The sequence below is a fragment of the Myodes glareolus genome, chromosome 2 (assembly GCF_982192425.1).
Source record: "Myodes glareolus chromosome 2, mMyoGla1.1, whole genome shotgun sequence".
In the NCBI taxonomy this organism is placed as follows: domain Eukaryota; kingdom Metazoa; phylum Chordata; class Mammalia; order Rodentia; family Cricetidae; genus Myodes; species Myodes glareolus.
In genome coordinates, this window is record NC_142027.1 from 65,716,359 (window position 1) to 65,744,009 (window position 27,651).

A 27,651-nucleotide genomic window follows, 5' to 3' on the forward strand; every position below is an offset into this window, starting at 1 on the left:
AAGCCAGAACAAGCAGCGTGGTACAGCAATATACTGAGGCAGACGCTCGAGAGGAGGAGCTGGGCTGAAGTCCACCTCAGAGGGCTACCTGTCTCCTGCCTGCCCTGTGCTGGGCTGAGGTCCACCGTGGAGGGCTGCCTGCAGTCTGCCTGCCTGCCCTCTGCCCTGATAAGAGCTGTCTTCTGTGCCATAGATCTGTCAGTTCCTTAGGCTGAGTTAGAAGCACACTTGTTATGCCTACCACCTCAGCTACATATTAACGTACAGATGTGAGTGTGTTTACATTGTTGCGAAACAGATCTCCAGGTCAGCTAGCTCACTGTGAGTTTCCCCTTTGCTCCCTGCCCCTAGCCTTGGTCTATGCCTTTCTGTTTCCTGTTTCTGTGATTTTGAGGTTAGATCCCTCATTATAGTGGAATCATGTAACTGGCTTATTTTGCTTCGCATGTTGTCCTCTATGTCCACTCATGCTGTAGCATGTGAGACAATGTTCTTTTTTTCTTTTAAAGCTGTATAATATGCACACATGTGCACACACACCCCTGCCACTTCTCTATTTATCTTTCCGGACATTTGAGTTGCTCCTAGCCCTTGGCTGTTACGAAAGAGGCTGTGAATGTGGGTGAGCAGATGTCTCGTTGAGTTCCTGCTTTGACTGCTTTTCTGGTATGTTTGTCCATTTCTGCGCTTACCCATAAGTAGCAGAAGCGTTTTTGGTGGCAACAGAAAAGCATCTGCTGCTTTCAGGAGCGTGGAAAAATCCATACACCACTCACAGAAGGCTTTATCACAGGAGCCATCTCACTGAGTCTGGCCCACGTCCCATCATGGGAGATCTGAAGCCTTGAAGCAGCATCACCATCTTTATGGATCAAATTAAGTAGGGATTAGTTCAAAGTCAACATAAGCGGCATCACGTAGACGGGGAATAGCCCGCTGCAAGGTTGGCTTACAGGAACCAGTGTGTTCTCTGCTGACCTCATTCCCGGGCAACATCAGGGTCCTGCCTGCTTCTCACCAGTGAATTTTTAGTAGTTTGCCTGAAGACGTTTGGCCTCGAGGTGCATATACATCACTCTGGGGAAATTTCACTGCTCATTTTTGGGGCCTCAAAAGATACCATATTTTAAGATTATTTAGCCTGAAGAAAAGACTTAATTACCCACCATGTCCTCCTTGCCTGTGCCCGTGTACACTTCGAAACTACTCAGCTCGACTTCCAAACTCTATAGAACTGTCAAGTAACTCAAGCCTCAAATCAGAATACAAATGACCCCAGCCAGCCCCAGCCATATGCGCTTTCTGGACCATTCTCTGCCATTGTCACACTGTCCACCTCACTGTTCCCCCAGAGTCCTGCCACCCTGCCACAGACACAGGACCAGGCACAGGGCCACCCACCTTTGCTTTTGTGTCTTATCACTTTACAATTTCATGCACTCATGATCTGTATCCTTCCTGGGAGCAGCTGCTGCATTCAAGTCAAGTGTGTTTCTTCAGCATGGGCATAGAAGGTACCCAGTCCGTGTTGACAGATGGGGAGCTTGGAGTGTATCACTCCTGGGTTAGAATGACAATCCCCCCTCATATAGGAATCCAGAGTGTTAGTTATTGAGCTCAGATACACAGTGAGAAGGAGGTTTGTAGGGCAGGACTATGCCCTTGGCCAAGGACTTATCCCGGGATGTTTCATGAAGTAGCTCTGAAGCATACTTGTGTTCAGAGAACCTGCTCTTCCTTTCTGGGCCTAATCTAGAGATCTAAAAGTTGCCCTTTCTGGTTCCACCAGTGACATTCTAGAAAAGCCAGGAAGCTTGCCCTTGAATTAAACAGCACAGTGAAAGCCAAGTGTGAGTTACCTCCACCCAGGGCATCTGTGTCTGTAAACTCACATTTTTCCTGGCTTGAGGTTTGCTTCGTTCCATTTCCACTTCAGTTTCTTAGGAAAGCGGCTTTTGTAATGGTCTGTACTTTCACTGGATCCCTGGTTTCTGGTCTGGGACTCAGTGTGCACTGGTACCTTCCCAGAAACCAGGAACAGGACGGAAGGATTGGACAACCCAGAGGTGTTGATTGCTTTCTGTTTTTGCACACAGAGCACAGCAGGGTTGACACGGACTCTTTTCCTCAGGCATCAGAAGCTTGCCCTCCCCTCTGCTAAAACCCAGCTTGCCTAGAGCAGCCAGCCTCCTCTTCATCATTGTCATCTTTGAGGCTTCTTTTTTGCAAGGGTCAGAAGTTGTCTTCTGCTCCGGAACGTGGGAGGTGTTCAACCTAATGATGTCATACAGGAAGTCAGGTCAAGCCAGGGATATGTGGCCTTTGCCATTTTCCAAACTCAAATCTGCCCCATTGGCACTGACACTGGCCAGTGGTGAGTCATGGGCATCTGTCCTCCCTGCTGCTAGCTAATTGGCATCCTCATCCACAGCCAAGCTGCTCCCGGGGTCAGCAGCATTAGAAAGAGCTGTGCCTCCATGTGCCTTCCTGGCCTTGGCCTCATCCACACTGGGCCTTTGAACATCGCCAGTCTCTTGTTAGCCTCAGCCACGATTGGACAGAGTGGATGTAAAACGAAGTGCGATGGTCCTGGTAAAAGGTCCTGATGACCTTTACAGACTTGTAAAGGTCAGGCTTGGTGCTGGTGCTCACTTACTGCCCAGCCAGGAGTTCTTGAGCAAGGTGCTGAGCCTTGGATCCTCCATTGCTCTAGCTATGAAATGGGGATGATGATGATGGCCCTCTGGGTTGTGAGGCGCAAATGTGTAAGCTATGGCGCACTGCCCTCCACCTCCTGACTACCTCTGAGTCCCTTCATCAGGTTCACTAGAGGGAGGTGCCTCCGAAGCCTGCATTCTCTCTGTAGTACAGAACATGCCTGGCACTGTGCTTTCTTTGTCCTGCCATAGTCCACCCCTTCATGACCTCGGTGCCCCTGCTTCTGCCCAAGCTCATTTCCTAAGCTCCAGTACCACATATCTGATAGCTTACACACTGCAGTCAGGATTTCCCCCTCTTATTATTAACACAGTGTTTAAAAACAGCTTCCTGCCATGTGGCGGACTGTTCCCTCCACCTGCAGACTTCTTCAAGCCCCTTACTGAGCTGCCTGGATCCTCAGCAGTGTGTCCTGCATCTTGACAAACACCTCTTTTCATATTCACTCTCTTGTGTACATCCGCCATCTTGTCTACATCCCCATCTTGTCTACATCCCCCAGCTTGTCTACATCCCCCATCTTGCCTACATCCCCCAGCTTGCCTACATCCCCCAGCTTGCCTACATCCCCCAGCTTGTCTACATCCCCCATCTTGTCTACATCCCCCAGCTTGTCTACATCCCCCATCTTGTCTACATCCCCTATCTTGCCTACATCCCCCAGCTTGTCTACATCCCCCATCTTACTATATCCCCCATCTTGTCTACATCCCCCATCTTGTCTACATCCCCCAGCTTGTCTACATCCCCCATCTTGCCTACGTCCACCATCTTGTCTACATCCACCAGCTTGTCTATATCCACAATTCTGGACCATGTTCTGCTTGGCCACATGGGTATTTGTTGGAGACTTCTCACTTGTTCCCTGACCTACAACTCTCCTTGACAACCTGCCCTATCCTGTGCATACACCTTGTGTGTTCCAGAACTCTGCATCTGTGAATTCAGCCAACAGTGAATCTAAGATATTTAGGGGAAGCTGCTTCTATATTGAACATGTGCAGACTGAGTTTATCCCTTCAGCCATAACTATCATAGCTATTTAGTGTCTACATTGTCTTCTGTTTGGGGATAATGTGAGGTGATTTGGAGCATATGAGAAAGTTTCTGTAGAGTATATGCAAATACTACCTCATTTCATAGAAGAGATGAGAATCCCAGGATTTCAGTGTCCTGGTGTTTTCCCCAATTCCAGTGGATACTAGAGAATGACTGTACTTCAAAGAAACGCTGTTGGATAGTAATATTTTCTTTGACCTCAGTAGTTTTCTACCGTGCCTGAATGGAGTCCCAAATGCATTGACAACTAGACTCTTTTCCAAAGTGACTTGGCTAACTTGCTTATAGCCTTCTGTCTTCCAATTCTATGTATTTCATACTCCAGCTAGAGTAGACACACACCCATTTTGGAGGGAGTGGGAGGACACATGCTCTTCCTGCTGTAGTCCTTGTTTCATTTCTCTTCCTGAATGTCTTGTCAGTCTGACCCTGCTTGGAGCATCAGCTTATGAACTCTCCCCACTGTGCAGCATCCATGACCCTTCCTGACAAGGGTTAAATGTGAAGAAGTGCCTGTTGGGCATCTATTTCTAAAAGTTGCTCAAAAAAATACATATCTCGCTGGATGTAGGAGCACACACCTTTAATCCAAGGCCTGGGGAGTCAGAGGCAGGAGAATCTTTGCGTGCAAGGCCAGTCTGATTGCAGGACATAGTTGCAGGACAGCCAGAGCTACATAGCAAAACCCTGTCTTAAAATGTACACACACATACGCACACTCACACACACACATCATACTTTTCACTAACCAGTCATTGTCCCCCAAGTGGCCCAGAAGTGCTACAGAATAAGCACACCCAAGTATAGGTGTTTTGAAAAGGTTATTCTGGAGATAAGAGATTTTGGTTTTTGCCTAAATAGATGAATGAGTCTTTAGTGGTTGCCACATGGTAGGGAATAGGCTAGGCATCTTCAGCAGGGGGACCAGAATGCCCAAAGTGAGGGACCAGAAGCAAAGACAACGTATGCTTTAGAAATGTGAGCAGATTATCAACCTTGTAGTATTAACAAGAATACCCAATTTATCTTGAGTTTAAACAGATTTTACTTGTGTTATCACTTAAACATCAAAGCACATGAGTTGCTGCAGATGAGGAACTGAGGGACAAGAGGGGTGGTTGAGTCTTGTCAAAGGAAATGCATTTGCTAGGTGGGGAGCTGGACAGCAGGCCAGGTGCCTGTTTGGAGCTCAGAGTGCATACTTTACAGGTGGTAGTAGTGGGGGAGGAAGATGAGGAAGATGATACACACCAAGGTGTCTGAGAAGCAGACCTGCCAATTTCCTTCCTGTGCAGAAGTCTTAGACTGTCTCCTTCCTTGCTTAAAAAAAATGAAAAGAAAAGAAAGCAGGGGAAAAAAATCTAGGCCCTAGCAGGTGTACAATTAAGAGATTTGTAAGAAAGAAGGATTCAGAATTGAGACAGAGACCATATGGGCTAAGTACAGAGTTGGATTTCCGCCTGTATTCAGCAGGATTGTAAAATTTAGTGCAGAGAAGGGATGTGATGAGAGAAGAGGGTGTGTGCAATTCATCTTGCGGCCAATGTGCACTGACGTGAGGGAGATCAATTAGACAGGAGAAAAGAACCTCCAGGTAGACAGATATTACTGGAATAGACAGAATCATCCTGGGGACTGAGCAGCGTGGCTTCTAGTCAGTTCTGTTTCAGGCTTATTCCCCCATATTCTTCACAACATCCTAAAATGGGATGGGGAAACCCTGTTGATTTAGCAAGCCTGTGGTATGTGTCTCTTGTTTGCCAGGTACTGCTCCAGGTATTTAAAACAATTGGAAAGGTGCTTCTGGGCTGAAGGGGCTGACGGCACAGGCAACACATCAGGACCATTGGGGCTTATCGGAAAGCAGGACCCTGAGTTTACAGAGCACCCGTTTTGGGTTTAAAGTCTTTGACCTAGGTTGTCTCATTCTGTTCTCGTAAGAGGCCTGCAGTAGTCACATCACCTACACCTTCCAAATAAGAAGCCTCGGGGAGGGTGACTTTGCAAAGACCACACAGCTCATAGGTGGATACAGATGCCCATCAGAGTCACTGTGTTCCATATTCTCTTTCTTCGTGTCCATCTCTGTTAGAATCTAGTGTTGAGCTTCCTGTGTTGTCTCTTACGTTCTCCCCTTCACTTCTGTGTTCACTTCTGTGAGCATGAACAGCCGTCCTGTGCTGACATTCAACCACATTCTCCCATGAGAACAGACTCCAAGTTGTAGCACCTAATCCAGCCCCGTGGGAGAAGGGCCCACGGAAGGAAGGCCCATCTCAGGAGACAGTGCATTCCGGGTGGTTCTTAGGGTTTAGCCACACAGCAGTGACATATAGCTGCTCATGTTCCAGTTCCTGGGTGTGGATCATGGAGGCCTCAGAACTAGAACACTGTCAGACTTTTATAATTACAGTCAAACCAGATTGAGTGTGAGGGTCACTAGCAGGAAGAAATAGAGAGGTCCCATGGTAAGGTCAGGCATGGAGAGAAGTTAAGCAAGCCTGTGGATACCTCATCTCTCATGCACTGTAAGAACCATGGTCTCCTTAGCCACGCATGAGACATGGAGTGCGAAACGACTGTATCAAGCCCGGTGGGCAACCTGAGGACAGGACATGAGATGTCCAAGGCCCTTACACAGATGCTCAGTGTGTCCCACCACTGTTCCCGCCACTTAGAAAGATGAGCCCTGCTTGACCACATTGTGTGCTTTGGTGGCTGTGGCCTTGATCCAGGCCCTCTTAAGCCCAGCCCTCAGAGCCCTGTTTTTGTTCCAAATGCTCCGTCTTGTGGAACAGCTGTCTGGAGGGCGGCCCTGGAACTCAGATGTCTGGCTTTCCCAAAGCTCTCTATTGTTGTCTGGGCTGGTTCAGACAGCCTTGTTCCCCTGGTTACACACCAGCTCGCAAGACTTTGTCCCGAGCGAGCGTCTCCTTCCAGTAGGACACCTGGCCAGGCCAGGCATGGGTAGGTGCAGACAGAGGACCAGTGTCTTCTCCGTCCTCTCAGGTGCTGGCTGGGATGAACATCTACCCCTCAGAGTTTGAAGCCATCAAGGAAGAGTACAATGTGCGCGGCTACCCTACCATCTGCTATTTCGAGTAAGTCTCCTGATTCCTTCTAGAGTACAATGCCCCCCCCCCATGGCATTGGTGTCCCTAGCTGAGCCAGTTTGTCATTTCACAGGAAAGGCCGGTTTCTGTTCCAGTATGAGAACTACGGGTCCACGGCTGAGGACATCGTAGAGTGGCTGAAGAAGTAAGTCAGGGGCACTTGTGTCTGGGTTCATCAGGGTTTGGGGGCCTCTGCTGTGCTAAGGGCAGCTGCTCACTCACAGGGCTGTGCTGGAAAGAGGTCAAGGGAGGGAAAAGATGATCACACTGCCTGTGTGGCTGGTCCCCCCCCCCCCCGTGCAGATCTGTGATGGGGGCTGCAGGAGCTATGAGGATTTGCTGAGCTGTTGGCCTGTCTAGACTTGGCCCCTTCCTCTCTTTCTTCATGGCGTGGAGGTGGGGAGAGGCTATGTAAGCTGTCAGCTCTGTTGGCGTAGTCAAGGGTTTTCTGAAATCTTCCCATGCAGATTGAAACCCTCCCCCCCCCCACATACACACACACACACACACACACACACACACACACACACACACGACTATGATGGATAGAAGTATTTCTCACCCAGGATATCATGTTTTGAGGGAGTTCTATAGAGGTCTCTCTCTCTGAAAATAGGACTGTCACTTGAGTGCTTATTTAAAAAAACAACACTGTATTAGACGCTGCGAAGCTGTTCTGGAACATCCTAATACCTTCTTCCACACACTGTCTCTCCCTCTCCCCCTCCCCCCCCCCCTCCCCCTCCCCCTCACACACACACACACACACACACACACACTCGCAACCCTGCTCGATGGCAACCTTCAATCCCTGCTTTATAATATGAGTAGATTTCCGGACATCAGATTGCACAGATCTGCAGGCCCCGTCCCTCATCTTAGCCAACATGAACCAGGCCAACCGCTGCGTCTTGTCCATCATCCAACTGAACATTCTACTCTTCCTAAGCTAAGCCTAGCCTTGCCAGAGCCCTCACGGAGCTCAGTGTTTCTCCTGGAGCCCCCAGGCCATCCCTTCCCCAGTACCCACCCCGCTCTCACGTGTGGTCATTTGTGCTTACATCGAGAATTAGGAGCTACCGATGGGGCCTTCTGCTTTGTGGCCAACTCCATTGTAAGCACCTGATAGAGTTTCTCATCCAGTACTCACAGTAGCACTGGCGGGAAGGTGTTTTTATTCTTGTTTCGTGGTTGAGTTAATGTTAACAGAGGTCGAGGGACAGAGTAACTTGCCCAAGACTGTAGAACTGATGATAGGTAGCGAGACCGCTGACCCTATTTTCCAGGAGGCTCCCTGGAGTCCCAGTCAGAGTTCAGCGTAGGCCCTCAGCCTCACCCTTCCCCGGTCGCCAACTCATTAATATATATTGGTATCTTTACTTTAGGGACCCCAAGTGCAAACCCTAGGGTTAAAGAATTAGTTATCTGAAGATATAGAGGTTCAGGATGTGACTTTTCAGAAATTGTGGTAAGAATGGATTTTGTATTAAAAAAACAAAACTCTAAGGAACACACTGATGGATTTTTGAATGTTGAAGCCCTGTCTCCCTAACTCCCAGGAGCCCAGGATATGAAACACCAGTCCACCTGTGTTTGCATAGAGATGCGTGTGTGTGTATATATATATATATTGGAAGCATTCCCACATCTCTGTCCCCATTGGCTACCTCGTTTTCAGACCCTGCCTGGGAAGGCTATTCCCTATTACTGTATGTTCACTGTCTTAACCCAGGCCTTCACTCCCGTTTCCCTTTTTCATTTGATAATAAGCGTGTACTCTGCTCCAGTCTGACATATCTCAGTCCGCTTTGGGAAAAGGTTTCAACAAATAGCAATCTCGTTTGTCACCAGAGCATAAAATCTGCCTGCGTCCCTCCCCCTTCTTCAACCCTTTCTCATTTCAGAACACCCTCATCTCTTTCTAGAAGGATAGGGTTTTGTCTGGGGCGGGGGATGGGGATGGGGAGATGTGATTAAGGTGGCCGGCTGTCCGTCGACATGGGGTTTGCTTGGTGGAGATTGTGATGGGTGGCTGTCTCCACTGGAGCCCGCCTCTCCCCTGCTGGCCTGATCTGCTGAAGCACAAGGCTGCCTGCTATGGAACACTGTCCTGGCCATGCATGCCAGGTCTTCCCACCTTTTTCCTCATCTCCTCCGAGTCAGAAGGAGCCCCTGCCGTCAGCCTAGTACATCTGTAGTCTCCAAGATGAGAGAGGAGCTGGGAGCCGCCCAGAAGGAGAACTTGGGCTCCCTGCAGCCACACTCTAGGCAGATGTGAGCACTCAGGGTTGGGGCACATTGCTGTGCTTCCCCCTCCCCCGTCAAAGTAGGAATAGATAAGTCTTACCTCTTACAGGCTGTCCAGTGAACTGCCTGACTTCATGCCTTAGCAGGAGTTAGCCGGGTCACCATGCTGTCAACTACCTTAAATTTTAAAGTATTTTTCTGAATTTATGGATTTTCAAGTAAGATGTTTCTTGTAGAAAACCTTTTAAAGTATGAGAAAAAACACTTCTGTACCCTTTTACCCAGAGACAGTCATGTGAATTTCCTTCCAGATTTTCCATCGTGCACAGCCACCTCTGTGTGTGGTTTCTCCTTGTGTTGTGTATTTTAAGTCTTTACCACTTTTTCCAATCTTAGTGGGCACTCAAGGACGTCACCTTACCACTGCCCTGGCTCTGAGCTGTTCTCCGGGGTCTCTGTAAGCCAGGTGTGAGGACTGGGGTGCACTCATCCTGGCCATTTCTCCCAGTGATGTATAAGGCCCCAGAGAAAACCTGCCCTTCTTAGAACCCGCCCCAGAGAAAACCTGCCCTTCCTAGAACCCAGTCCTGGTGTCTGAGCACACTCAGGCTCTGGAATAGACAAACATCATAGTAGCTGTACCCCCTTGTGGTTCTAGGGGCCTTGTCACCTCTGCTGTGCTGGGGTGACAAACAAGTAGAGGGGTAAGTAAACAGCAGTCCGTTTTGGCCTCGCTGCCCACTTCTGCCTGTCTCTCTGAACCAGAGGTAAACTGAATTAACAGATGCCGAGTGTTCTTGCCCCCTACTGCTCTGCTTGCCTTTCTCTGTTGTGGCTCACATATCTCCCTGAGATGAGCTTATGGGTGACCTTTCCCATCCTAGAGCCCAGGACAGGTACTCCATCTGGTCTACAGAGCACATGGAAGCAGCCAGAGGCCTGGAAGTGTACTGAGGAGTCAGTAAGCACACCCTAGCAATTACCCACAGCGTCCTTTACCTCGATGCTTTTTTTTTTAACCATGTATATATGTAAGAGTGTGGTGTATATGTGCGTCTGTCTGTGCGTGTTAGAGTGTGCAGGTTCACATGGACATGCACCCATGCAGAGGCCAGAGGAGATGTTGAGTGTCTTGATCTATCACTCTCTGCTTTATTCCCTTGCATCTAGAGCTAGGCTGGCAGCTTGCAAGCCCAGGTGACCTTCCTGTGTCCGCCTTCCACAGTACTGGGGTTAGATACAGGAGACCATGCCTGACTTTTTATATGGGCTCTGGGGATTTGGACCCAGGTCTTCATCCTTGCATGGTAAAGACTTTTATCCAGTGAACTATTGCCCCATCACTTTGCTTCTTTTTGAGTTCAAGGTAGGCAAGATTATCTAGAAATGTCTGGTTAATCCTTGTACATTAACAGAGCATCCCCTGCCCATTGTGTGCCTGTCAGTGAGAACCTGAGAAGTAGCCATAAAAAGGCCAGCGAGTAGTCCATTGTCTAAATTTTTTTTTAATTCTTCTCTCACATTACATCCCGACCGCAGTTTCCCATCCTCCTCTCCTCCTAATCCCTCCCTCCCAATTCCCCTCTCCCCCAGATTCACTTCTTCCTCTGTTTTCCTCCAGAAAAGGACAGGTCTCCCAGGGATACCAACCAAACATGGCATGTCAGGTTGCAATAAGACTAGACACCTCCCCTTGTATTAGGGCTGTACAGAGCAACCCAGTAAAGAGGGGAAAGGTCCCAAAAGCAGGCAGAAGAGCCAGAGAGACCCCCACTCCCGCTCTTAGGAGCCCCTCTAGAACACCAAGCACACAACCATATGTGCAGAGGGCCCAGCTCCATGCAGGCTCCCTGATTGTTGGTTCACTCTCTGTGAGCCTTATGAGCCTAGGTTAGTTATTCTGTGGGTTTTCTCATGGTGTCCTTGACCTAATGTTTGGCTGTGGGTCTCTGCATCTGTTCCCTTCACATGTTCAGCAGGTGTTTTAAGTTGAAGTTGCTTACCTGGGCTCTTGCGACTAAAGGCAAAGGTCAAAGGTCTAGGTGCCTTTATCCCCTGGTTCTGTTGTGTGCCGAGGATAGACTTAAGCATGCTCACTTCTTCTCTGGAGCCTCTCCTGGTTGGCATTAGTTCTCCTCAGAGATACAGAAATTAAAGTATTGGTTCTCTTTTCCGAGCAGTCTGAAATGCCACTTTTAATTTTTTTACTTGTTTCTTCTGAGTTTTTGAGACAGGGTCTCGCTATGTAATTGACCAGGTTGGCCTGGAACACACAGACATCTGCTTGCCTCTGTGTCCTTAAGCCAGGTTTCTCCACTCATTACTCAGTGAGCTTACATTAGTTGCCTGGTGTGTGTTGGCTGCAAGAGATAGAAGGGCAAGAGGGAGCCCCAGTCTGCAGAGGGCTAGCTGCGTGGGTGACAGACAGAGAAAAGCACTGTCCAGAGCTCTGTGCACAGCCTTCTGCTTGCTCCCTTTTCAGCCCCTGCTCCTACAGCTGTGCCCCTCCTGCAGCACTCTCTAGAAGGTAATCCCCCTGTTGTCTGTGGCATGGGTTTGCAGTGACACCGCCTATTTCCAGCCCAGCTGCAGCCCTGCTTCAAGGGTGTGGCTCCTGTAGCCATGGTGAATTTTTTTCTTGCTCCTGAAATTGTGCTGACTTCTTCTCCCACTTTGTCTGTCCGGTTGTTTTCATTTCAGTGGGTTTAGGGTAGTCTCTAAACTGGAAGCTTCTCGGGCTCCTTCTTAATACTCTGCCAGGACTTAGCTTTCGCATCTATGTTGGTGCTCTTGCTGAGTTCTTAATTTACTTTGATTTTTGTTATTGTTGTTGTTTTGTTTTTCAAGTCAGGGTTTCTCTGTGTCGACCAGGCTGGCCTTGAACTTGACATTCACCTGCCTCTGCCATCCCCGCTTACCCCCAGTGCTGGGATTAAAGGCATGTTCCATCACTGCACAGCTTACTTTGATTTTTAATAGACAACATTCATATTAATTTTTTAATGATTTAAGGTACTTTAGTATGCATTGAAAAGCCTTACTTTTGCTTTTTCTCCCTTCCTTTTCTCCCTGCCACATCCTAGAGGTATCAACTTCAACTCATTTCTTGTATGGTCGCAAACTCTTTTTCATAGCAGACACAAACAAGAGAATTTATCTGCTTTCTTATACAAGAGCTGGTAAATTATAGATTGCTGTGTGCGTCTCCAGAAGTTTGTCCATGCTGCTGTGTAAAGAATACGCATTGTTCGTCAGTGCTCAGCCCTCCTCTAATAGAGATGGTTCATGGTGTGCCCAGCCTGTCCCTACTGATGCCTACTGACTGACCCCTAGTCTCTGCCTGGCAAATCACCTGCTATAGATACCTTTTAAAAATTAACCTTGTCATCATTATTATCATTATTATTTTGAAATAGAATCTCACTATGGAAACTTGGCTGGCCGGGAGCTTGCTGTGTAGACCAGGCTGGCCTCGAATTCATAATGATCTGCCTGCCTCTGCTGGGGTTAAAGGTGTGTGCTACCGCATCCAGCTGCGTTAGACATAACTGTGAGGATGAATTCTCTGATGTGATTGATGGTGTGAAAGGTTAGTGGCTTGAGCCCAAATATAAGAAGTTAGATTTCATGGAACTAGTGTCTGGCCGGTGATTCCTCAAAGCTTGAATGTGCCACCGGTACCATCTTGTTATAGAATATAGGGATCACATCCTGTGTCCCAAATCAGGTCCGACCTCCCATCCTCAATAAGCCAATTAAAGAGTTGGAAAGCAACTGGGTATAGTGGCACACGCCTTTAATCCCAGCTGTTGGGAGGCAGAGGCAGGTAGAGCTCTGTGAATTTGAGGCCAACCTGGTCTACATAGCGAATTCCAGGACAGCCAGATCTACATAGTGAGATCCTGTCTTGAAGAAAATGAAAATGAATAAATAGGTGGAAAGAAGGAAAGGGAAGTATTTGTTTTCAGTGGGATCCCATTGGGAAGAGGGACAAAGGGATCCAGCAAACCCCCAAGTCCATCTTTGGGTCTTGATGTTAGATATCCGGATGTTTGAGTAGAGAGCTGTTCTAGTCAAGGTGTGGTCCCGCTCACTTTTGACCCATCATTATGAACTTCAGTCTCCATTGTAGAACTGTGTGAGATCTCTTTTGGGGAGACCAGTTCCCCCTCTAGCTGGTACCCTTTCCTTTGCAGCGTGAGATTCCAGAGAAGTTCTTGTTTCTTTGGGACATTGTTTAAGTCTGATAGACTGAGAGACTCATGTGTTTCTTTAGAAATCGTCAGTCCTGTCAGGCCTGTTACAGCCTGGCACTGGTAAGCAGGGGCCAAAGGCTTTGCCACTTTCTGTTTCTCCAACTGTTGTGGTCCCTGCAACACCAGACCAGTGAGACTGAGGCCACCAGGGCAGCTCAGTCCACAAAGCCAACATGGGCTCATAGGCTCTGAACCCAGCTTTGCTTCTGTGGGGTTGGGAGACAGCAAGTCCTGCTGTGTGACCTGCTTTGCTCCTCTTCAACCCGGTCTTCTGGAATTCGAAACTGTAAGTGCTGTAGGCACCTACTGGTGGGGAACAGTGGTTGTCTCCAGCCCAGCCCGACTGCTGGAACTCCGAAATGGTCCCTGCTGGAAGCACCTACTGGTGGGGAACAGTGGTTGTCTCCAGCCCAGCCCGACTGCTGGAACTCCGAAATGGTCCCTGCTGGAAGCACCTACTGGTGGGGGGAACAGTGGTTGTCCCTTTCACATTTGTTATCCAAAGGGTTTTTTCAAAGCTGCAGTTAAGGTGTTTTGGCAAAGGTGCTTGGCAGTAAAGCAGCAGGGATCTTATGTCACCAGGCATCTCCTCCTGGGCAGGAAGTGGATAGCTGGGAATCTTCTCTTCATATAGCTCCAGGGCCTACAGTCACCAGCCTGTGGTTCTCCACGGAGGAAACAGGCTCTTGAAAGATCAGGCAGCCACTGGGGTTTGCAGCTGGCGAGTGATGGAGTAGACAAGGGCTCTGGGCGTCAGCCATGTCTGTTCTTAACCTCTGGAAGGATTAGTAAAGTGTCAAAGATTCTGACAAGGCGTATACTACCAACCTGGTTTTCCTCAGGCTCAATGGTCATCTCTGCCCCCTTCACAGCTTCTTTCTGCTCAGCTGGGTTTGTTTTTTTCCCATCCTCTGGCCTCACACCTTCTTCCTCCTATGCCCTGCCAGTGGGTGGCACAGAGCAGGACATCCAGCTTCCCCAGAGGGCATTCTGCACCATTGCTCTTTGTCCTTGCTGGAAGTTTGCAAGCCCTGAAAAGGCTAGCAAGCCCTCCAGTTGCTGGGGAAAGTGAGATTTCCTGAGCTGTCTTAGAAAGTTGTAGCAAACAGCCGCCATGTGCTCTGGTGTCAGCTAAGTACCTCTCTGTGACTTTGAGGGGCAGGTGGCGATGGGCAGGGCAGTCCCTTTCAGTCCAGGACTCTTCCTTCAGGTCCAGTTTCCAGTGTATAAAAGGCCTTGTGTGGGAGCTTTGTGTCCAGGGGGCTGGATTTTGTACGGGCTGTTCAGGCCCCAGGGCTTTCTCTGAGCTCTGCCTGTTTTTGGTCTTCCAGTCCACAGCCGCCACAGCCCCAGGTCCCCGAGACTCCCTGGGCAGATGAGGGCGGCTCCGTTTATCACCTGACCGATGAAGACTTTGACCAGTTTGTGAAGGAACACTCCTCTGTCCTCGTCATGTTCCATGCCCCATGTGAGTGGAACTCCGCTGCCCCTCCCTCCCCCTTCCTCAGAGTAGGACACCACCTCGGGACTCTTTGGATGGGGACATAATGGGAACTGGCATGGTGCCAATCCTCAGCTCACGCGCCTGCCTTGGGTCTCCATCGGAACTGCATAAAAGTCCTGATCAGGCCGCACGTGTTCCTCAGCAGAACTCAGTGGAGCTCCATCCCCTAGAGGCCTGAGCATCCTCCAAGCCAGTAAGGGCTGAGGAGTCAGACTGGGTTCTGGCAAGGCAGTCCTGGTCCTCCTTACTGAGGGTGGGAACCATGTGGAGAGAGGGCCTGCCCTTGCTCGGTAGCTGGGCAGGCAGGGAGGCCAGCATCTAGAGTGCCACCTGCGGTTTCACTGCATTCAGTCTCAGCCCGAGATGACCACAGAGAATCACAGTCCCTGGTGCTCTCGAGAGTGACAGGAAGGCAGATTGCATCTTTCTGAGCCCGTGTCCTCTCTGCACCGTGGAGAACAGAAGGTTGATTAGGCGCCTTCAGGAGGAGAGGGCTGTCCTGGAAAAGAGAGCAATGTCACGTGAAAGCAAAAGATGGCGGCCCTGCGTGGAGCTGCCAGGGGCTGCTGGGAAGGGTCCCAGTTGGTAATGAGCTAACCGGCCTGGGACAAGCTATGCACTTGTGAGGTCTTCTCTTCTCATAGCTTCCTGCCACCAGTTTGGCCCAGTGATTAGAGTGAAAAATTACAGAGAAGAAAAGAAAATGGCAGGAATTCTGTGCTTTACAAATGCGTACCAGGACTGCAGTGTCACGATGTGTGAGAGGGAGAGAGGGTGTTGAGCCAGAGACACACTCCCAGAGGAGGAGGATGCACCGCTGATTAATCCTGTCAGCACAAGGTCCTCATGCTGACAGAGTGGCTTCAGAAGGGTCATCTTCCATCTTACCCACAGTGCCACTGAGTGGATGTGATTAGCTCCGCCTTGCAGATAAGATTGTCACAGATTGTTCACTGTGCTACTTTCTGTCTCTGGTGACCAGTGGGGAGTGGGAGGGGCGTGGGGGAGCAAGGTCTAGCTTGACCCCTCTTAGGGAGCCGCTACTATGAATTTCCCTAACTTTGTTTTTTTCTTAAAAGTGCTAAATTCTTGGGAATCCAGAGGGAAAGCATTTCCTGTGGTTTTGTTTCTAGTTCTAGAAAACAAAGAGTTCAAGAACATTTTTTCCCCCAGAGACCCTTTAGACTTGGAATTAAGACCTGCTGATTAAGGACAGTGTCAGAGGGGCAAAGCAAGATGGCATACATCTGTGATTCCAGCCCTGGGGGTGGGAGAACCACTGAGTTTGGACCAGCCAAGGCTACAGAGTGAGAACTTAGCTCAAAAACAAGACAAAGAAGATTAATGACAGGGCCTGTGAGGTGTGGTGTTCTCCAGGCAGGGCAGACAGAGGATGTCCTTAGTTATGGGTGTCCCCAAGGTTAGTGAGACCTTAGAGACACCCACTGCCTGGGCCGCAGGCAGCACCGTACCACCCCCACCCACCTCCAAGCTAAAGCACACTTTCCTAGTCTGTCTCACAGTTGTGGATGGAAGCAAGTCTTGCAGGAAGTTATTACGCTGGATTCAGAGCTGAAGTCACCCTGCTTGCATCCCCTTCCCAGCTGTAGAGGCGGATGCTGGCGGATACTGGAAGATGCCCCAGCATGTCCTCCTTCTGTCTGTCTGTCTGTCTGTCTGCCTGTGGGCCAGCACATATGTTTAGCCCACGTGTGTTTATCACTGCAGAGTGAGGGGTGCAAGCAACAGCATGAGGTTTACCTCTGGATGAACTGCCTGCTAATGTCGCCATAGATGGCATGGCCCCTTTCCTTGCCGGGAACTGTGCCTTTCAGCCTCGGGAGGACTGAAGTCTCATGGTGTCAAGGGGAGCCAGAACTCATGGTGGGATCCACGTGGAGCACTCTTAGGAGCTTGGATTGTGCTTCAAAGCCAGAGTGCTCTGCAAACCCTGTCTGGAAGCTGGAGGCCTGGAGAGCAAGAGCGGGTGAATCCTGAAAGTCCTTATGTTTCAGGTGTCAGTCCCAGGCCATGTAGAGAGCGACTGAGAAGCAGACCCCACCCCCGCAAAGATTAAGGGAAGGGAAGTTGGAAGCTGTCAGCATAGCAAGGCTTGACTCTGCTACAGATTGCTGACTGCACTTCACTTGGTTCCTGGGCGGGGTTACTGGATTAGAGAGCGAGCTTGCCTTTCTTTTTAGGGAGACAGTCAACAGGTGAATTGCTGGGAGAGCAGGACAGGATGGCGCCACCTGGGGGAAGCATCCTCTTCCTGCCTTGTCTGGAGAGTGCATACTTAAATGTAATCAGTGACTAAAAAACAGGTGATGAGCATCAAGGCTGACCTTCAGAGTTGCAAGGTTTATAACCGAGTAAAGAAGTTCGCCAGCTGAAAGAGCCGACTTCTTCCTAAGATGCTTCAAACAGCCCAACAGGCCGAAGGAGTGGGGCTTAAGCTAGAAAAATAAACAAACCTGTTTTTAATGACTTTCAGCAGTCTTGTAGATGAGTAATATAGGAACACTGGGGAAAGGAGGTTCAGCCTATCCCAGCTGACTCCTGTGAGACCCCCTGGCTTTCTTTGCAGAGTTCTTTTCTGTACATGCACTAAGTGCTAAGACAGTGATCGATCCTGTCCCTTTGAACAGCCTGGGAAAGAAGGCGTTCACCGTTCCTCCTGACCTGTGCCTACCCAGGCAGGAGCTTTGTAGGTTGCAGAGGAACCTCACATGTTTGGTGCCTGTAGCTTCCTCAGGGTACCTATGGGCGTAGTCCTGGGCTTCCAGAGGGAGAGGCATGCGGGTCCTGCTTACTTTATTGTTAATCTCACCAGTTGAGACTAAGACCACTACCACAGTTGAAAGCCAAGTGTGAAACAAGCTTTAATCAAATACTGGCCAGGTGGATGGATCTGTTCAGGTTCCCAGGAAATGGCCCAGCATCACATGTGGCAGGGGCTTAAGAAGGAAAACCCATAATTCCTACATAAACCATTCCATTTCCCATCAGGCCCCGTCAGGGACAAGCACACTCCGGACCTATTTCCTGCCTGTGTGCCTCCCACTCACATGTGCAGATGGGTCAAACAAACTTGTTTGGGGGAATGAAAACTTGTGGCTTGTCTCTCACAAACAATAGTCTCCAACATTCCAGGAACTCTCTGTCCTTGGGCAAGGGACTCGCAGATCAGAGGCATTTTTGTTTCATGGATCTCTTAAGGCATGGTAACTAAAACTTAAAATGTAACTTTGGCTCTCACAGTCTGATTTCAATCCTCTGTGGTCAGGCTGACCTTGAAACCTCTGTTGGTCCCCAGCTTCTTCACCTTCTTTTTGCCTCGGCTTGCCCATGGCTTTCCTTCCCGGTAAGCCATACAGACTCTGCTACAGCTGATGCCGGGGAGGTCACTGGGTGGCTGAGTATGGCAGCATCTATTGAGACCCTCTGCATAGACTAGCTCAGTCACCTGGTTTACAGCCAGGCTTGTCCCCTGGGTCCTGCTCTCCAGGAGGTAGGCTGGGCCCCCTGGGGAGTAGAGTGCAAATGTAAGCAAAGGGCTGAGAAGAGGCTATGTGCACACAGGTTGCATTGTGTGGCAGAACCTAGATTTGCAGCCCTAGAATGTCCTCTGCTCCTCTATTGGCTCAGTCTCGCATCTGACCTCCCTGGGCCTCCATGAGGAACTTGGCGTGAATGCTGCATCATGGAAGAAAGAGATCGTAGTTCTAAGCTATGTAAGAATACAGTATAAATAGACAGAAGCCCCTCTCCCAGGCACACCGTCTACCCCAGGGTTGGGCACTACTAAAGCCAGCATCTCTATTTCTTCTCCTCCTCCTCTTCTCCCTCCTGCTCCTATATTAGTGTGAGTAGGGGCATTCTTATTAATTTTATCCATTTCCTAGGATTTGACTTATTTCACTTACCAGTAGGTTCTGATGTTGTCATGTAGATATAAGTGTTGACATATAAATCTAACCACTGCCTAGGGTGTTATAATTTGGATACGCCATAAATTTTAAACAAATCCCATATTGATAGACATTTGTCCTCATCTTTTCACTACTCAAACAGTACAGGAAACATTTCTAGACATATATTGGGACCCATGTCTAAATATTTAGGATTAATTGCCAAAGCGAAGTTGTGTGCCATAGATGGACTCATTGTTTTGAAACTTCTCTAGGGAACACCCAGAAATTTTCTGTGTGTGACAGAGTCAGTACCTTGGCAACTGTGGTGTTATGGTTTGTGGTGGCTTGAATGAGAATTGTCCTCTGTGGGCCCAGAACTGGTCAGCATGGTTCCTAGTTGGTAGGTTTAGGAGGTGTGGCCTTCCAGAGGAAGTCTGTCACTGGAGGTGGGACTTTGAGGTTTTAAAAGCCACCATTCCCAGTTTGCTCTTTGTTTCCTGCTTGTGGTTTGAAAGCTGAGCTTTGTGCTGTGTGAGCTGCCATGCCTGTTGTCCCCCTTCCTCACCTTGATGGTGAAGGACTCTGACCGTCTGGAACCACAAACCCACATAAACCCTTCCTTCTGTAAGTTGCCTTGGTTGTGGTGTTTTATCACAGCAATAGGGAAGGAGCGAGGACCTGGACTGAGCCTGAAACAACCTCATGTTTCGAGTGCTCCTTCCCCAACCGATGACCGTTTGGCAAAGGCTGTGGAGGTTTAGAAGGATGGGGTGTAGCAGGCATAAACAAGCCATTGAGGGTGAGCTTTTAAAAGTTACCATTGGTCCTTCATTCTGGCCTCCTGGTCCATCAAGGCGTGAACGGCCTCCTTCCCACATTCCCACTGCCATCTGTGAAGTGGCTCTGCCGCGCCTTCCCTGCCACAGTGGGCCAAAATTCTTGAAAACCATGACCCAAAAGAAATCTTGCGTCCCTTAGGTGGTTTCCTGTTACAAACTGAGGTCATTGCTGCAGAGGTGACAGATTCTTACACCCACTGTCAGCCTTTGCTTGCCTGCAGCTTTCCTAACACTGAAGAAGCGAAGCATCCTTTGGGGCAGTGACCTGCCTTGTCAGCCAGCTTTCCGTCGCTGGAAACGCTCCCGAGAAAGCCAGGTGAAAATGAGGGGAGACTTATTTTTGGCCCACGGTTTCAGTGGTGATGCTCCAGTCACTTGACCCTGTCGCCTTTGGGCCTTTGCCATAGCAGATCATCATGGCAGGGTGCCCATAGGGGAGGAGGCCAAGGCGGTCAGAGAAAGAAAGAGACTGTACCCTTAAAGGGAACAGTGGAAACCTCCAGAAGTGTCTTCACCTCCCAACACCACCACCAGCTGGACACGTGAGCTTTAGGGAGGGCGCTGAAGAGCCACACCAGTTCTCCGTGAAAGCCACCTGACCATACCCTTTGCTCGCTGCTTCTCCCTGGGCTGTCATTTTCCTTTTACCCAGAGCTCTGTCATTATGGGTATTGGTCTCTGGCTGTCCAGGTGTCTCCTCCTATATCCCTGGTGCTCTCTCTTAGTCTGTAGCTTGCTTTAACTTTGTGGGTGCATCTCCTTGTACAAAGCTTTATGTTTTTGTAGCCACACTGTAGTCTTTACCGAGTAATTGCTACAGTCAGGTGTTAATTCTAGACACGTAGTACTTCGTTTCACCTTTACCACAAACCCTGTGTCATTATTCCAGTTTTATAAAAAACAAAGAGGACACCTGCAGGCCAGCGAACTTGCCCAAGGTCATATGGCCAAACCAGTGCAGTCGGGGTTGAAATTAACCTAGGCAGTCAGGGAAGCTGCACCTCAGCACTGAGCGATTCTGCATGCCAGACTTTCCCATCATCAGCTTGTGTTTTGCTAAGAGCTCCACCCCAGAACATGGCAACACTGTCTCGTCTTTCTTGTAACGTTTGTTTTTCATTTAATTCTCTTCTAAACTTCTTATTTTATTTTATTTTTGGCCTAGTGAAAGGACTTTACCTCCGCTTTTTTAAACCTATGCATTGGTTTCCTGTACATTGTCTCCTTGATATTTTCTTATGTTACTAAAAACACCTTTGTGTGCATGCTTTTGCCGGCCACATGTTGTTCTATCATATAATGGAGCTGCAAATTGCTTAACCAGTGATATAATGTTGAGACTTTGAGTTGTTTACTGAATTTCCCATTATAAGTCACACTGCTGAGAACACTTCCTTGCATAAATATTTATCCACATGTCAGATTATTTCCTCAGGATTGAAACCTGCAAATAAAATTTTAAAAGCTTGTTATCTGCATTTTACAATAACATAAAAGATAGGGAGACCTCTGCAGGATGAAGGGCTGTGCTGAATAGATGGGTCGATCAAGGTGTGAGTCATTCCCAAGGGGTCAACAGGTCAGCTCTGACCATTGCCGGTACCCAAACATCAGCTGTTCTACTAGCCTTAGTAGGACACCCTCTGAACTGAGCTACCAAGCGAGGGTTTTGCAGATGAATTTGACCTCCTGGAGAATTCTGCTTTCAGCATCCAGGAAAGCCCGTGGCTAGTTTATAATACAGTTGTCAGTAGAGGTGAGTTCAGTATAATCCAAAGGAAAGTCTGAGGGCTTTGGGGTGACAGAAGGCCAACACCCCTGGAACCAGGGGAGACTGGGATAGAGATGTTCGTGCTAGACCTCTGTAAATCACAGAGTTAGCAGCTAGCGCACTTACACCCGTGATTTAAAAAAAAACAAAAAAAAACAAAAAACCTGACAAGGAAGTGAAGTTTGGCCATAAAACTTAATGGCCTGTCAAATTACAGTGCAGACACTAATGCAGCAGGCCAGAGCCCTGCTCCCCACATCTAACGCTCCTGACTGTCCTGCAGCTCACACAGCCAGGGACACCCAGAAGGCAAGGCACAGGAACTGGGCCTTGGGGCAGCACAGACGCTGTATACCACCCCAGCTCCTCCAAGTAGATGCTGTTCAGGAGGAAGACATTGCTCAGCCAGACCTTTCCCTTTATCTGGGCCCGCATGGGCCTCTCATCATAAACTCTGTCTGAAGAAGTTCAGCGCCTAGCTTTGATACCTCTTTCAAAAAGCAGAAGGAAAGATGCTAGAATAGTAAATCTTAGTGATTTCTAGTGAGCACTGCCATGGCTTCGAGATAACACTAGACCAGTACCTAGAAGACTGGCGATTTCTCCAGACAGTTGCCAAGACTGGGAAGGGCAGGGGAAGTGCCCTCTGGTAGTAGGGAGAGAATGTGTGTGCACAGTGAGTACCTTGACCACAAACTTTGCAAAGGAAGGGGCCTTTAGTCACGTTAGCAATGATTTGTGCCCCTGTTGATAAAACATTTCATCTGGTTAAGCCTTTTGTGTTAGTTTTCTGTCATCGTGCCAAAATTCCTGAGATAATCAACTTTAATAATTGAGGAACACCGTGTGTTGGCTCACGGTTCAGAAGTTTCTGTCCATGATCCGTTGGCCCCATTACTTTTAGGCTGTGGTGAGGCAGAACATGGTGGCTGGAACGTGTAGTGGAGGAGGTGACTTTCCTCATGGTTGCCTGGGAAACAAAGAGGAAGAAGAACCGGCTGAAGTCCATTGTCACTTTTGAGGGCACAGCGCCAGAGATCTAGCTTCTAACTTCCTCATGTTAGACCCCACGTCTTCAAGGTTTTCCAACTTCGTAACAGTGCCACAAACTGGGGCCTTCGCCTTTGGGGGACACTTATCCCAGCTATGACACTTTGGTACATAGGTATAAGCCTGAAAAGTGCAAAAAGCATTCTGCTTGACATTAGAGTCGATCAGATGGACAGACGAGCTCCTGCCTGTATGAACCGACTGTCCAGCTGAGGAGACAGGACCCAGATAAACAGCCGGCTCAAGGCACATTGAATAAAATTAGGGGAGGATGCCGACTGTCAGAAGGGAGAGCAATAGGGTCGGAGGGGGTAAGATCAGAATTCGAGAAGAAGGGGTTACCCATAAACTGGGATGGGGTAGGGGTGTAGTATTTGAGGTGGGGCAGGAGCACATCCAAGAATCCTGAGGTAGACGGAAGCTTGACGGGATGGGGGAGAGGCTGCATCGTGAAGGACGGGAGGAAGTGAGCTGAGCCGGGGCTGCCGGGCAGGTGGGAGCCAGATGGCATTGGCTGGCGGTGATAATAAGGAGCTTAGATTTCAGTCTGCCACCTGTGGCAGAAAGCCCTTGGAAAGTTTTAAGCAAGGGGGATGTGATATGATTTATATTGTGAAAAGAGACCCTGGCTGCTCATAAATATCAGGAGATAGCACTGATCCGTCACAAGGCAACCAAAAATTAAATGCCGTGGGAATATCTGAATAAGAAGCATTTTATGACTGGAAGAAGAACAACTCCATCAGCGGATCTGAGACGAGCTGGAAAGACTCAGAGCGGGGCCCAAGCCAGAGGGGACCACAAGGGTGGCCTGGAGGGGTGCTTATCCACCAGGGCGGGGCTGAGATGATGATAAGACCCCAAGGGGACTTAGCATTTCCTCTCCTAGAACCACAAGCTCCGACTGTAAAATGGACCCTCTGATCTCTGTCATGTGTCTCGTGGGGCTGCTGGGATTGATTTAAATGGTTGTGTACAGAAAACAAACTCCTCCTTCCTCGGCCCTGAGAGACGAGGCTGGGAGTACAGGAGAGCCGTGTACGTGAGCAGAAGAATCTAGAGGTTTTTAGCCATCTTCATGCCCAGCACAGACACAGTGGCTGATCACAGCCCCTCTGCCCAGTGAGCCAATTCTCAGTCTCTGTGCCCGCCTCTGGCCCTCTGTTGATAGAAGCTGGCAGGTGGTAGAGAGCCCATTTTCCACCCCAGCAGGGCAGTGGCATCAAAGGACAGGAACCTGATAACGGCATGAAGGTAGCGCAAGGTGAATTCCCTCACCCTCAAGGATCCTGCCGCACCGGCTAGGACATTGAGAAAGAAGCTGTAATTTTCCATTAGTAGGCTTTCCCGTTTTCCATCCACCGACCTCAGTTGCAATCCCACTGTCCAGGCCCTACCGGCAGCGCCACCCACAGCACATTCAGGGGACAGAGTGTTGGGGAACCTTCTTCTGAGCCAGCTTGTTTCGGGGCTCTGCGGCTGTCACTCCTTACCTTCTCTCTAGGCTGGGCTGGATTCTGGGGTGAGAAACCCAGCCCCCAACAACAGGAGTGTCTCTGGACTCGCTTTTCTCCAAGACTTCTTGAACAGCCTGAATTCACTGTCTGTTGAGAGGAGGTTGGCCTCGGGCCAGAGAATGGGGTGAACGTTGAGGAGAGCATAAGAGGCACGCGGCTGGAGTTAGCCCTGTGAGGCTCCTGTAAGCACCGCGGAATTTCTCCATTCTGACCGACCATAAACCTCAAAGTAGCTCTTCCTCTCTTTTTAGTTCAAGCAGATGCTTTTAAATCACAGTCTATTTCACGCTAAGTCAGTGGAACTTCCCACAGAGTATCCTCCTCTGCTCCTAACGTATCTTGTAGAATGGAAGGTGACCTGAGTCCAGATATCGGTAGGGCCCTCCACCTTGCTCCACCCACCTCTTATGGGAAAGGGACCACTTCACCCTCCTGTTTAGGACACAAGTTTGCAGGGCCCGGGATCCCTTAGAAGTTACTCATGAATTTGGGAGTCGATGCATCATGAGGAAGAAGAACTTGTAGTAGAGTTATTAGCACCCAAGACTCAACCTTTGAGGCCACCTCTCCTGTCTCCTACTGCTGAAACAGCTATCCGGGAAGAGAGGCTAGCTTGGAGTCCCCAGCTGATGGCAGGCTGCACGTGTCTACCTGGGGAAGGAGCAGAGTCAGGAATATAGCTCTGCCTACTCCGTGTGCCTCAACTGTGCTCTGTCAGAGGAGCTTTTGGGGTCCTTCTTGGGGATCTGCTTGTAATCCGAAGGCACAGATGTTTGTGTGTGAAAAGGAACCAACCAACTTTCACACACCATAAAAAAATAAGAAAAGAAAAAAAAGACAGATGGTTTATAATGATGCTAAAATGTTTATTTCTGGAAAGTATGTTTTTATAATTCAAAATAAGGATGACTTTGACACTTCTCCAGTTGATGGGGCTCTCGTCAGATGAGGCCCAGTAGAGTCAGATGACCCCTACCCTGTCCAGAAGCAGCCCTGGGGACCAGAACTCAGTGTCACAGAGGAACCTTTGGGGGCAATTTCTGGGCAAGTGGTCTTCCTTGCCTTGCAGCAGAACTCTGCCCTCCTGAGTGGGGCCTGGGGATATCTGTCCTGAGGCTGTCCTTCCTCTGGAGTTTGGGTCCTTGTGTCCCTGTCGCTTATTTATTTGGTACGTGTTCCCCGATGATCTTCCCAAGCCCCTGGTCACTCCCGTTCTTCTCAGATTAACTAGGCCTTTTCTTCTTGTTGCTGTCCAGTAACTACTTACTATGTCAATTAAATAAATGACGGTCACTTTGCTTCGTGTGGAGGCACAGTGTAGAACATTCCCGGGTCCTGCCTTGGAGGACTTGGACTCCGAGACTAGAGTCCAGCAGTGTGCAGTTGAACACACAGCATAGAGGAAGGAGCCATAGGGATTCTCTTCCTCTGGTCCATCTCCTCAAAGCATCCTGTGAACACTAAACTGTCTCACAGGCCTTGCTCCTCTCCAGCCAGGAAGAGCCCGATGCCTGAAACGTTTCTCTTCCCTGTTGGTTTAACCCACCCGGAGGGCAAGCCCCCTAAATGGAAGTCGCAGGGTCCCTATTTCCTCTTTTTGCCTGTTGGTTGGGTACTTTGGATCCTCCAGGTTTGTGATAGCTCTGCCAGAAGGCGATCTGGGAAGAGCCAGCACATTGGCACAAATGGCAGCTATTGCCTGAACTGGACTGGGTCAGCATCACTTTCCTGCAGTGAGTCCGGTCCCCAGTGCTCCGCATAGGAGCGTGGAGCTTAGCTAGGATTCTATCAGGAAGCGGAATGGCCACCCTGCAGCCACTCGTCCCTCCCCAGGGACAGGGTGACAGTGGGTTGAAGAAGACAAGAGTGAGATGGACAGGGTCTTCTGTCCTGGAGCCGGGCTGTGTGGTGCTGTGGAGGACCCAGACAACCTATCCTAGGCAAGACTACCATGGAGGTAGGAAAGTCAGTTGAGGTGCTCAGGTGGCTTCCGCGAAGGGAAGATGTGGGAGGTCTCCTGATAATAGTGACTTTCTGTCTTCCTTTCTTTCTGTCTTTATTTTTCCTAACAGCCAGAATCCATCACAATTAGCACACCCCCCCCAAGAAGGCTGTCATTTCTCATCAGGTTCCGAGCCTCGTTTCTGTCAGGTTCCCATGCAGCTGGGCTCCCTTTGAGAGCATCCTGCAGCTGTTGAGGCCTCACACCACTCAGCCTTGTTAGCATCCAAAGCCAGAATCCTCTCTTTCAATGAAAATGGAAGAGTTCTCTTATCCCTAATGTTACCCACAAAGTGACTGGGGTTTTGTTGTTGTTTTTGCTATTGTTTGGGTTTTTTTAATGTCTTTAATTTTTGGCATTTATTTATTTGTGTATGTGCGTGCATGTATGTATGCATATGTGTGTACTAGAGCATACACATGCTATGTGGAGGTCAAAGGAAAGCTTATAGAGGTTAGTTCTCTTCTGCTCCCATGTGGGGCCTAGGGATCCAACTGAAGTCATCAGTCAGTCCTGGTGGCAGTGTCTTTCCCCACTGAACCCTCTCACTGTCTCCTGTTTGCTTTGTAATATAGCAAATTCTGTTTTTCATGATATCGTGTGCTTATAAGGCAAGGGCAGAGCAGGCTCTATGCCAAGGAACGCCATTAGTTTGGACATAAGTAGGTCCTGTGCCTGTGCTTTCTCCTATTGGAATTCAAAACTTCACATTCCCAATGTTTTTGCTTCTGTGACTTCGTATTCCCGCCCTGCAGTCCAGAGAAGATGATTAGCAAATGTGGCACAGTGCCAGGCCTGTGCCATCTCAGCAGGGCTCCCGCCGGACTGCTGGGGGCTGCAGCACACCCCTGACTGTGCTTGTCTGGTCATTCTCAGGCAGCCATCCACCACCGTCATGGTGCTTCAGTTTCTCAACGTATAAACAGTGACCGTGTCAATTCCTGCCTCGCAGGACTCACGTAAGGGATGTGCAGCAGCCCTACTCCAGGGCCAGCTCCCCGGGACTGGATATGCAGTGCGTGGGACATTTATATGGTTGTTTACGCAGCGTTCATTGTTGTCTCTCAGTGCCCAGATTCCTGAAGTGATGCCAACCAGTCTCAGGGCCGGGGGGGGGGGGGGGCAGCATGGGGACACTAGGGCCTCCATGCCACAAAACTACCCTCCCTGCACTCTCTCCACAGGGTGTGGACACTGTAAGAAAATGAAGCCGGAGTTTGAGAGTGCCGCTGAAGTCCTCCATGCAGATGCTGATGTAAGCTTCCTTTCCTGAGTCCTCGCCGCTCCCCCTGAAGAGTCACCGGCTCCTAGAGCTATTGTGATTTTCTATAAGCCCCAAAGTGGCTCTCCGTGTCCCCTAGTAAATACATTCTGTTGAGGCAGGTGGGGCCCCTCCCAGGTACAGAACAGAGCAGACAGCGTATGAGACCATGTTCCTATAGCTGACTATTTCCCTCTGTTCTCTGGACCTTGACCATTGGGAGAAGGCCCTATTCTGCCCAGCATGGTTGGTGAGGCAGACTCAGAAGCCTAATCTTAGCCCATCGCTAAGAAGAGAGGGATGTGCCAGGGTTTAATTGGTCCCTGTGGTATATAGGCGCAGAGATCCAGGCACCACCGTTAGATCGTGGCCAGGCCTGGGGGAGGGTCGGGCCGGCCCC

General features: G+C 49.4%; 1 protein-coding gene across 3 annotated transcripts in view; it reads left to right on the plus strand.

The window, feature by feature from the left end:
* Positions 1-27,651, plus strand: part of Pdia5 (protein disulfide isomerase family A member 5) — an 88,807-nt gene that overhangs the window by 46,248 nt on the left and 14,908 nt on the right. For all 3 annotated transcript variants that reach the window (XM_087901101.1, XM_087901099.1, XM_087901100.1), the window contains exons 9-12: positions 6,787-6,878; positions 6,964-7,035; positions 14,725-14,861; positions 27,175-27,245. In XM_087901101.1, the coding sequence (XP_087757227.1) occupies positions 6,787-6,878; positions 6,964-7,035; positions 14,725-14,861; positions 27,175-27,245 (372 nt within the window). The remainder of the gene's footprint in view (positions 1-6,786; positions 6,879-6,963; positions 7,036-14,724; positions 14,862-27,174; positions 27,246-27,651) is intronic.